Source organism: Theropithecus gelada, chromosome 14 (assembly GCF_003255815.1).
Source record: "Theropithecus gelada isolate Dixy chromosome 14, Tgel_1.0, whole genome shotgun sequence".
Taxonomy (NCBI): Eukaryota; Metazoa; Chordata; class Mammalia; order Primates; family Cercopithecidae; genus Theropithecus; species Theropithecus gelada.
The window spans coordinates 85721281-85733220 of record NC_037682.1 but is presented as its reverse complement, the minus strand read 5'-3'; the positions used below and the strand labels follow the sequence as shown (position 1 = coordinate 85733220).

General features: G+C 42.9%; 1 protein-coding gene across 6 annotated transcripts in view; it reads right to left on the bottom strand.

Annotated features, from left to right (window-relative positions):
• Window positions 1–2077: 2077 nt before the first annotated feature.
• C14H11orf54 (chromosome 14 C11orf54 homolog) overlaps window positions 2078–11940 on the bottom strand; it is a 22085-nt gene continuing 12222 nt past the window's right edge. For 3 of the 6 annotated variants that reach the window (XM_025358167.1, XM_025358166.1, XM_025358168.1), the window contains 4 exons: window positions 10353–10529; window positions 8302–8451; window positions 5925–6041; window positions 2078–3672 (listed from right to left, as the gene is read on the bottom strand). In XM_025358167.1, coding sequence (XP_025213952.1) covers window positions 3499–3672; window positions 5925–6041; window positions 8302–8451; window positions 10353–10529 — 618 coding nt within the window. In that variant the 3' untranslated portion in view covers window positions 2078–3498. The remainder of the gene's footprint in view (window positions 3673–5924; window positions 6042–8301; window positions 8452–10352; window positions 10530–11940) is intronic. The other 3 variants (XM_025358169.1, XM_025358171.1, XM_025358170.1) reach the window with 2 other exon arrangements.

Below are 11940 nucleotides of genomic sequence, written 5' to 3'. Positions count from 1 at the left end.
AACCTGAAGAGGCAGGCATAGAGACTCCAATTTACAGTGGGTTGGTCAGAAGTACAGGTCACAACCTGAAGCTTGTGATTGGCATCGGAAGTGGGAGGCAGTCTTGGAGGACTGAACCATTAAACTGTGGGATCTGATGCTATCTCCAAGTAAACAGTGTTAGAATTGAATTAAATTATAGGATCCCCAGCTGATGCCTGCTGGAGAATTGCTTGGTGTGTGGGAAAAACCCCCATGCATATGGTCACAGAAGCATTCTATGTTATACTGAGTGAATGTAAGAGTAAGAAGAGCACTTTGGGCCAGGTGCAGTGCCTCATGCCTGTAATCCCAGCAATTTGGGAGGCTGAGACGGGCAGATCACTTGTGGCCAGGAGTTCGAGAACGGCCTGGCCAACATAACGAAACCCTGTTTCTATGAAAAAAGAAAACTAAGAAAAAATTTAAAAAGCAAAGCATTTTGATTTTTCCTCCCATCATCTCTATTAGATGGTGTGAATGTACCTGGTTTCCAGGCTTTTTGAATTGTGTCTATAAGCAATACAATTTTGAACTGAAATCCCTAACATAAGAAATGTACACAAAACTATAGAAACTTAAAAGGATGAAATAAAATATATAAATAGATGTTCTAATATTCCCATACCCCTTGGAAGGTCATGTGTACCTGCTGCCCATGCACCTCATTTTGGAGGACACTAATGGAAGAGTAAAGGCAGTGTTTATAGCTGTAGTGTGAAGAGGCCCAGGACTGCTTCAGATGATCTTCACACCTGGAATCTGACCTGAAATAACCTCTGATCTGAAATCAGATCTGAAATCTGTAATTAAGAATGTGACTTAATGTATGTTTGACTGCCGGTGACTTTTAAGCCTTATCCCGCCCCTTGTCCCATTATGCCCCACACCTCTGGCAAGCTAAGCAAGCCTGGGTGCTGGTAGGCGGAGCTTGCAGTGAGCCGAGATGGCACCACTGCACTCCAACCTGGGTGACAGAGCGAGACTCCGTTTCAAAAAAAAAAAAGCCTGGGTGCTTGCCAGATATGGTGGCCCATGCCTGTAATCCCAGCACTTTGGGAGGCCGAGGCAGGAAGATGACTTTAGCCCAGTCTGGGCAACATAGTGAGACACAATCTCTTAAAAAAAAATAAAGCAAGCAAGCCTGGGTATTTCCTTCTTTGATACCAGTGGGAAATTCAAACCACATGCAAGAAACATTACTCTGGCCCTACTCTCTAACCACCAAAAAACCCCAAGTCAGTCTCCTTCCCTGTTGTTAAATCCTGCTTAGGAGCGGCCCTGCCTTCCCCAGAAAGCTTATCTGAGTAACAAACCTTTCATAGTCTGTTGGTGTGTGTGTGGCTTCATCAGTCATTTTTTCTTTTTTTTTTTTGAGACAGGGTCTCACTGTGTTGCCCAGGCTACAGTGCAATGGTACAATCATAGCTCACTGCAACCTCCAACTTCTGGGCTCAAGTGATTCTCATGCCTCAGTCTCCTGAGCAGCTGGGACAACAGGTGTGCACAATCATGCCCAGATAATTAAAAAAAAAAATGTTACTTTTTTTGCAGAGATGGGGGTCTCTGTATGCTGCCCAGCTGGCCTTGAACTCCTGGCCTCAAGTGATCCTCTTACCTTGGCCTCCCTAAGGGCTAGGATTACAGGCGTGAGCCACTGAACCTGGCTATCAGTCTGGACATTTGAACCAAATTTTGAGTGTGGAATGCATCTTGTCTCAGTGTGGGATGGCCACAAAAAAATAGCATCCTCCTTTACAGTTCACCTACTGCTTTATTTCTTTTCATAGCACTTAATACCACCTGACATATTACATATTTATTGTTTGTCTTCTGCACTAGACAGATCCCCAGCTTTAGTGAAGCGTTTGGTATAATCATTCGAGTGGCTACTTTGCTAGCACTGTTAAAGGCACTAGTGCTACAGTTGTGAACAAGGCCCTTGCCTGTATGAAGTGTACACTCCAGAGAGCAGGGTAGGTGTTCAATACATATTTGTTAAATGAAAGAGTATTAACATTGTTTTTGTCTGGAGGTAAGATATTAGAAACATAATATATCATAAATTAAATTTTTTATTCATTTTTTTGCATCAAAATAGTGCTTAAAATAATAGGAATTTATACTCACAAGACATAGCTAACATCCAGAGTAGACAATTAAAAAATGTTATTTGAAAATTATGTACTTAGTACTAAAGACTTCCTAAATTTGTACATTAGCAAGATTGTCATTAGCACCATTAGAGAGTTGATCTTTGGCTAATGATTATTCAAAGAACATTCAGGAAATTTCAACCATTACAATCAGTGAGTATAATTTTATATTTCAGCAAGGATAGTGGTCATGTTCAGAAACAGCCTCACTTACAAATTAAAGTAAGCTCACTTCAATGTTGCACTTTGATGCTGTTTTTTTACCCCTTCTCTTGCAAATAACTAGTGAAATAAAAATTGCTTCTAACTGGCAATCGAAACAAGGGAGGAATTATGGCTAGCCAACTAGTTGCTAATGTTTGTGTTTTTATTTTTTATTAAAGAAAAAAATTTTAAATAATAGAGATGGGGTCTCACCATTGTGCCCAGGCTGGTCTTAAACTCCCAGGCTCAGACAATCCTCCCACTCGGCCTCCCAACATGCTGGGATCACAGGCTTCAGCCACCAGGCCCGGCCTGCTAATGTTTGTGAAAGGCAAATTGCAAACTTCTATGGTTTAACTTCATCAGAAGGGCAAAGGGCTCCCCACCTGCCACCTTGTTTCAAGAAAAAGGTATACTCTGATTACTAGAATGGATTTTTAAAATTCAATACAAAGATTCAATAACTATCAACATTTCTAAACACTGATTTTTCTTTTTATCTTTTTCAAGTATTTTTCAATGTCCTGCAGGTAATAACACTGATTTTTCTAATACTCAGAAACATCTACTTAGCAGTTGTGATACTAATTATTTGCAAAATGTAATAATGTTATACAAATATAAGGTACTACTAAATACATAGTAGAAATAATTGCATGATTCCTAATGTTTATATTCAAGGTATAAACATGACTGATTTTGCTGATACTATAGAATTAAAAAAAATAAAGTTGCTATGTAAAAAATTAAAGAATATCTCAATTAGATATTTTTGTTCCTAATCTCTTTCAGACAGATCTATTAAATAATATAGAATATACTATCAATATATCCTTTCATATGAAGTGAAAAAGAATGGGGTTTAAGTAGTGAGATCACTTCTATTTTTTACTTTTTTAAAAAAACAGACAGGGTCTTGCTATGTTGCCCAAGCTGGTCTCAAACTCCTGGGCTCCAGTGTGCCTCCTGCCTCAGCCTCCCAAAGTGCTGGGATTATAGGCATGGGCCATTGTGCCTAGCCCGTGGGATCATTTCCATTGGTTTTATGTCAGTATCAATTAATGAGTCAATCAATTAATTAACCTTAATGATTTCTTTTTCTAAATAAGTATCAGCTGATTTAATCTCGCCCAATTGAATGAGACTCTTTTGGTTGATCAATGCGATAGAGAAACTCTGCAGGTAAGAAGTACCCAAGATATTCCACTGTATCTGGAGTAGTGTCATAATGGTAGTGTCCACCTTCTCCATGATGACTGAAAAAATGAGTGTGCTCCAGTCGCAAATCAAACCCCTAGGATAACAGACAAACAATATGTTAGTACTCAAAGTATTGATTCGAGTTTAAGGGGGAAGGGATAACTTTTTATGTTGCAATAGTTTTCATTTTTTTTTTTTTTTTGAGACAGAGTCTTGCTCTGTCTCCCAGGCTGGAGTGCAGTGGCGTGATCTCGGCTCACTGCAAGCTCCGCCTCCCGGGTTCACGCCATTCTCCCGCCTCAGCCTCCCAAGTAGCTGAGACTACAGGCGCCCGCCACCACGCCCGGCTAGTTTTTTGTATTTTTAGTAGAGACGGGGTTTCACCATGTTAGCCAGGATAGTCTCGATCTCCTGACCTCGTGATCCACCCGCCTCGGCCTCCCAAAGTGCTGGGATTACAGGCTTGAGCCACCGCGCCCGGCCAGTTTTCATTTTTTAAATAGGTAATACATTCACATGTTCTAAACTCAAAGGGGGCAAAACGATATATTCAGTAAAATGTATCTTCCTCTCTTTTGCCCTCACCACTTACACCCCTTCTTAGCAGTTGACCAATGTAAGCAGTTTCTTGCATATCCTTCCAGAAATATTTACTTTTATTTTTACTCAAATGTAGTATTTTGTACACACTTTTCTGCATGTAACCTTTTTTCATGTAACAATATAGTTTTGAGATCTTTGTATATCAAATCATAAAAGAGCTTCCTCATTCTTTTAGACTTATGTGGTATTCCATTGTGTATGTAACTTAACTGACATTTGCATTATTTCTAATTCTTTTGCTACTACAACAACACTGTAATGAATAACCTTTTAACTAGTAATTTTACACAATTATGCATATATTTAAGTATAAAATCCTAGACATGTAATCACTGGATCAAAAGATATGACCAGGCTAGGCACAGTAGCTCATGCCTGTAATCCCACCACTTTGGGAGGCTGAGGCGGGCGAATCACTTGAAGTCAGGAGCTTGAGACCAGCCTGGTCAACATGGCAAAACCCTGTCTCTACCGAAAATACAAAAATTAGCCAGGTGTGGTGGTGAGCACCTGTAATCCCAGCTACTCAGGCGGGTGAGGCAGGAGGATTGCGTGAACCCAGGAGGCGGAGGTTGTAGTGAGCTGAGATCGCATCACTGCACTCCAGCCTGGGCAACAGAGCGGGACTCTGTCACAAAAAATAAAAAAAAGAAAAGACCAATATTTTAGTAGGTATTTGCTTTGAATTGGTAATATTTTTTCTAGTGTATAGTATTATAATATAACGAACAGCAAACAAGATGACGGAAGACCTGAATCCTAGTTGTGACTCTACTATTTTTTTTGAGATGGGGGTTACACTGTTACCTAGGCTGGTCTCAAACTTCTGGATTCAAGTCAGCCTCCTCGGTACCTAAGAATACTGGGGCATGCCACAATGCCCAGCTACACCTGCTATTTAATAAAATAATTTTGGGTGTTATTTAAAATGCCTGTGCCTTCATTTTCTCAAAGGTAAAATCTGCTCTGCCTAACTTATAGGATGGTGAAGAGCTCCCTTATCTTCCAAAATAATTCTAGAGACTACCCTAATTCTTAAATAACACCACCACGTGGCCGGGCGTGGTGGCTCACACTTGTAATCCCAACACTTTAGGAGGCAGAGGTGGGTGGATCACCTGAGGCCAGGGGTTTGAGACCAGCCTGACCAATGTGGTGAAACCCTGTCTACTAAAAATACAAAAATTAGCCTGGCATGGTGGTGCATGCCTGTAATCCCAGCTACCCGGGAGGCTGAGGCAGTTCAATCACTTGAACCCAGGAGGCGGAGGCTGCAGTGAGCTGAGATTGTGCCATTGCACTCTAGCCTGGGCAACGAGAGTGAAACTCTGTCTCAAAACAACACCACCACAAAAATTGCCTAGTTCTTAAAGATTATCCTGCCAGGTGCGGTGGCTCACGCCTGTAATCCCAGCACTTTGGGAGGTCGAGGCGGGCGGATCACGAGGTCAGGAGATCGAGACCATTCTGGCTAACACAGTGAAACTCTGTCTCTACTAAAAAATACAAAAAATAAGCCGGGCATGGTGGCAGACGCCTGTAGTCCCAGCTACTCGGGAGGCTGAGGCAGGAGAATGGCAGGGACCCGGGAGGCGGAGCTTGCAGTGAGCCCAGATCTTGCCACTGCACTCCAGCCTGGCCACAGAGTGAGACTCCGCCTCAAAAAAAAAAAAAAAAAAAAGATTATCCTAAAAATCAAGCATTATCATTATAGTATAATATAAAAAACAGACACAGACTTACTGGGTCTCTGGAGACAAAAACTGGTAGACAAACCAAAGGAGCCTTCATCTCATAAAAATGCAACCATTTATTCACCTCTTCATCAGAGTTCAAGGGGCAGGAAGAAAATTCTGCAGGCTACAACAAAAGATAATTATATAGGTAAACATACTGAATATTACGAAGAATTAAAAATTTTAAAAATATATTTTATTTACTTATTATTAATTTTTAATTATACTTTAAGTTCTGGGTTACAAGTACAGAACATGTAGTTTTGTTACATAGGTATACACGTGCCCTGGTGGTTTGCTGCACCCATCAACCCGTCACCTACATTAGGTATTTCTCCTAATGTTATCCCTCCCCTACACCCCCACCCCCCCGACAGGCCCCAGTGTGTGATGTTCCCCTCCCTGTGTCCATGTGTTTCCACTGTTCAACTCCCACTTATGAGTGAGAACATACGGTGTTTGGTTTTTTTGATCTTGTGATAGTTTGCTGAGAACGATGGTTTCCAGCTTCATCCATGTTCCTGCAAAGGACATAAATTCACCCTTTCTCATGGCTGCATAGTATTTCATGGTGTATAGGTACTGCATTTTCTTAATCCAGTTTATCACTGATGGACATTTGGGTTAGTTCCAAGTCTTTGCCATTGGGTATAGTGCTGCAATAAACATATGTGTGCATGTGTCTTTATCGTAGAATGATTTATAATCCTTTGGGTATATGCCCAGTAATGGGATTGCCGGGTTAAATGGTATTTCCAGTTCTAGATCCTTGAAGAATCGCCACACTGACCTCCACAATGGTTGAACTAATTTACACTCCCACGAACAGTGTAAAAGCGCTCCTATTTTTCCACAACCTCTCCAGCATCTGTTGTTTCCTGACAGGGTCTGGCTCTGTTACCCAGGCTGGAGTGTAGTGGGATGATCACGGTGGGCCTGGAAAAGGCACAAGTTTCCACTATGGTGTGTGGGATTGGCAGCTGGCCCCCTGGCCTGAAGGCAGGGCCTTACCGGAAACCCGCCCCCTTCTCCTCCTAAACCTGTCTGCCTCCTGCTGCCAATCATGGAATCCAGGTTGTAGGTGCCAAAGGGTGCCTGAAGGCCAGTGCAGAGCTGCCCTCAGCCCTTGCTCAGCTTCCCTTCTATGCTCGTGTCAGCGCCCAAAATTCAGAAGGGGCCGGGGCAGCAGGAGGCTGGTGTATCAGCAGTGCCCTGAGTGTGTGCACATCTGGCTGGGCTGTGACAGCAACCAGGCTCTGCCTGACTTTGCTCCTGGATCGGAGCAGGTGCTGACAGCAGGGAGAAGCCAGGCAGTGGGAGCAGGCATTTCCAAACCTGTAAGAGCAGTGGGGGCCTTCCCAGACCCCGAAGAAAGCAGGAATGCCTAGGTCCGCAGCCACCGTTTGGGCAGCTGGAGCTGTGTGGAGAAGGCGGGGCTCCTGCCTACTCCGTGGAGTAGGAGGCCCAGGTCTGCAGCCACGGGTTTGAGCTGCTGCAGCTGTGCCTGGGAAGATGGGGCTCTCGCCTGTTCCAGCCCGGAGAGAAGAGGGATGCCAGGTACCACAGCCATGGCTTGGGCGATTGCAGCGGCACCAAGGGAGCTCCGGCACCAACTCGGAAGGGGCGGGACTCCCACTTGTCTTCAGCTCCCACCCGCTCCATGGAACGTGTAGCCTCAGCTGTGCCTCCCTGCTGCAGCCACTCCAGACAGCCTGCCGCTGCCATCATCACTATGTTGACCAGGCTGGTTTTGAATTCCTGGCGGTCCTCCCACCTTGGCCTCCCAAAGTGCTGGGATTACATGCATGAGTCATTTTGCAGGCCTTGAATTTATCTTGATCTTAAAAACAAACATATCCAAAATAAAGTTCTAATATATTAACATGGATAAAAACATTATCTTACAATCTGATTTACAATATTATCATTTAAATTTTAAAGTAATACAATCATAGTAAAAAGGATTTGTTTAGAGTGTCTTTGAATGTAGAATTCCCAACATATACCTTACAATTCTAAGATCTGGCCCAGCGCAGTGTTTCACATCTGTCATCCCAGCACCTTGGGAGGCTGAGGCGGGTGGATCAGCCTAGGTCAGGAGTTCGACACCAGTCTGGCCAATGTGGCAAAACCTTGTCTCCACTAAAACTACAAAATAAGCCCAGCGTGGTGCTGCATGCCTATAATGCCAGCTACTCAGCAGGCTGAGGCAGAAGAATCCCTTGAATCCGGGAGGTGGAGGTTGCAGTGAGCCAAGATCGTGCCACTGCACTCCAGTGTGGGCAACAGAGCAAGGTTCCGTTAAAAAAAAAAAAATCCTGAGATCTTAAACATGTGCACACATACAAACTCCTTCATGCATGTATGCACACATGGGCTCTTACCATAATGTGAGACTTCACTTTTCCCTTCTGAATTATGAAAGTACCTCCCATTCCTACAGGCTTATTTCCATAATGTTTTTCCAGGGTCTGTCTCATACAAGTCACAAAGTTAAGTGGTCCAGTTCTTCTTTTGGCTTTCACCTCAATTACCTATAGAGGACACAAAGATGCGTATCATTGACTATGCTGCAAAATAACTACCGAAAAAAACATTATATAATTTAATGCTATCAAACAAATATTCTGTTCTTTGCATAGAGCCCCCAGATCTGAGTTGAGATGTCGCAATCCCGTGAGTCTTGCTCAATCATATATACATATGTATAAACACACACACGTACATATCAGTTATATGTAATTTATATTATAAAGTCTTAAGCATGCTTTCTTGAACTGAGAAACTGAGAAAGACAAGTTTCTCAGTGTAGACAAGTCCTACACTGAACTCTAGAGACTCTTAACATGTGTGTCAAGGCAGTCAAAGATTGAGAATTACCTGCTTTAAAGGAATTAACCTTTGGTAAGTGGGGATGAGGAGAATATGATTACATTTTCTCACTCCCCTTAAAAATCTGTACTATATCATCTCCATAACTTGGAAGTTAAGTATTTTCACTTCTCAATCTCTTATCTCAAAGTAGTCGAAGAGGCTATCTCTACTTACAAAACTGGAGAGTCTTCACAAAAGCTAACACTGAAATCATCTTTTTGTGTAATAACAGGAAGTAAATATGAAGTACGGCATTAGTTTTCCTTACTTTTTGCTACCACCATTTCTATCTAGAGCAATGTATGATTCATCAGAAACAAATAACCTATTTACTACCTGTAAGTAGGCATTATTTATTTTAGCTGTATGGTTCATGTAGATGACTCACTTACTCCCCAAATTAATATTCTATTACCTTTTAGTTCATAGAAAAAGGTCTTCCTTACTAAGCAGTCTTCTGTTTTTTTTTTTTGAGACAGGTCTTGCTGTCACCCAGGTAGGAGTGCAGTGGTGTGATCATAGCTTGTTGCAGCCTCAAACACTTGGGCACAAGGGATCCTCCTGCCTCCTGAGTAGCTAGGACTATAGGCATGTACCACATCTGGCTAATTAAAAACACAAATTTTTTTTTTTTTTTTTTTGAGACAGGGTCTTGCTATGTTGCCCAGGCTGGTCTGAAACTGCCAGACTTAAGTGATCCTCCAGCTTTGGACTCTCAAAGGACTGGAATTACAGGCATGAGCCATTGTGCCAGTCGTACTATTCTTTTTTTTTTTTTTTTTTTTTGAGACAGAGTCTTGCTTTGTTGCCCAGGCTGGAGTGCAATGGTGCGATTTTGGCTCACTGCAACCTCTGTCTCCCAGGTTCAAGCAATTCTCCTGTCTCAGCCTCCCAAGTAGCTGGGACTACAGGCGTGTGCCACCTTCCCTGTCTAATTTTAGTATTTTTAGTAGAGATGAGGTTTCACCATGTTGGCCAGACTGGTCTCAAACTCTTGACCTCAGGTGATCCACCCACCTCGGCCTCCCAAAGTGCTGGGATTACAGTCGTAAGCCACCGCACCCGGCCTCCAGCCATATTATTCTTAACCTTAGTTTGAAAGATGACTTTTGCTCTGCCTTTCGTACTCTCTGAATCTTTCATTACTGGGTTAAAGAGCTTTGACTTAGGAAGCTCTAATTTTCTTTTTTTTTTGAGACAGAGTCTCACTCAGTGGCAGAGACTGGAGTGCAGTGGCATGATCTTGGCTCACTGCAATCTCTGCCTTCCGAGTCTGAGCGATTCTCTCACCTCAGCCTCCTGAGTAGCTGGGACGACAGGCACACACCACCACACCCTGCTAATTTTTGTATTTTTTGGTACAGATGGGGTTTCACCATGTTGGTCAGGCTGGTCTTGAACTCCTGACCTCAAGTTGACCTCAAGTTATCCACCCAGCTTGGCCTCCCAAAGTGAGAAGCTCTAATTTTCTTAGCAAAACCATATTTGTGGCAGCAAAAGTTCACATTTTTAGCTATCTGAGAACATTTAGGGAATATTGTATTTTTATGGACAAAATCACCTTGCCAGGTTGGCCCTCACTGGCAAAAAGATTAGCCAGTAATGCACACTCAAAATCATGACGTTTCTCACTGTATTTCTCCAGGAGGCACCCTCCATCTGCAGGGTTTACATGGGCAAAGTAACTACCATTCACAGGAGGCTTGTGTTCACTTTCTGTCTGAATAACTGGCATAAACTGAAAAGAAAGTGAGGCAATTAGTCAATCTTTGTATCTCTGCAAAGAGAATATCTTGAATAATGTTATAAAACATTTAATCCTTTTAAGGCATTTCAGTTCAAGTCCTAATAAGAGAACATACAATACATAATATTTAATTTTAGACATAAAAAACTTGAAAAACATTTTTTTTTTTTTTTGAGATGGAGTCTCGCTCTGTCGCCCAGGCTGGAGTGCAGTGGCCGGATCTCAGCTCACTGCAAGCTCTGCCTCCCGGGTTTACACCATTCTCCTGCCTCAGCCTTCCGAGTAGCTGGGACTACGGGCGCCCGCCACCTCGCCCGGCTAGTTTTTTGTATTTTTTAGTAGAGACGGGGTTTCACCGTGTTAGCCAGGATGGTCTCGATCTCCTGACCTCGTGATCTGCCCGTCTCGGCCTCCCAAAGTGCTGGGATTACAGGCTTGAGCCACCGCGCCCGGCTTGAAAAACATTTTATAAGATATTTATAGGCCGGGCGCTGTGGCTCACGCCTGTAATCCCAGCACTTTGGGAGGCCAAGGGGGGCAGAACATGAGGTCAAGAGATCAAGACCATCTTGGCCAACATGGTGAAACCCCATCTCTACTAAAAATACAAAAATTAGCTGGGCGTGGTGGCATGTGCCTGTAGTCCCAGCTACTCAGGGGGCTGAGGCAAAAGAATTGCTTGAACCTGGGAGGTGGAGGTTGCAGTGAGCCAAGATCGCGCCACTGCACTTCAGCATGGCGACAGAGTGAGGCTCTGTCTCAAAAAAAAAAAAGAAAAAAAAAGATATTTATAGTATTTCTTACAGTGTATCTATAACTTGCATTAAATATCTTATTTTAAATTTTAAACTTTTTTCCCTAACTTGAACACTAGGCAAATTGTATTAATGTTTCTGCAAAGAACTTGTATGACTATTAGTCATATCTGAAGATGTTATGAGAGAATGGGCAGACTTAAGTCTTGTATTCATGAGATTCAAAGAAACAGTAATATTTTCATATGGTAATAATGTATATTAGTAATAACTATTAACTTTTATAAATAACCATCATACTATTGTGATGGTTTCCTACTATTTGGTCTTGAAGAAGTTGACTAGATCACCAATGTTCCATTCACCTTCTAATCCAAAGCTGCCTGCATACCCAAAGCAAGGATTTATAGAGAAATTAGGAATCCAGGCCGGGCGCGGTGGCTCAAGCCTGTAATCCCAGCACTTTGGGAGGCCGAGACGGGCGGATCACGAGGTCAGGAGATCGAGACCATCCTGGCTAACATGGTGAAACCCCGTCTCTACTAAAAAATACAAAAAACTAGCCGGGCGCGGTGGCGGGCGCCTGTAGTCCCAGCTACTCGGAAGGCTGAGGCAGGAGAATGGCGTGAACCCGGGAGGCGGAGCTT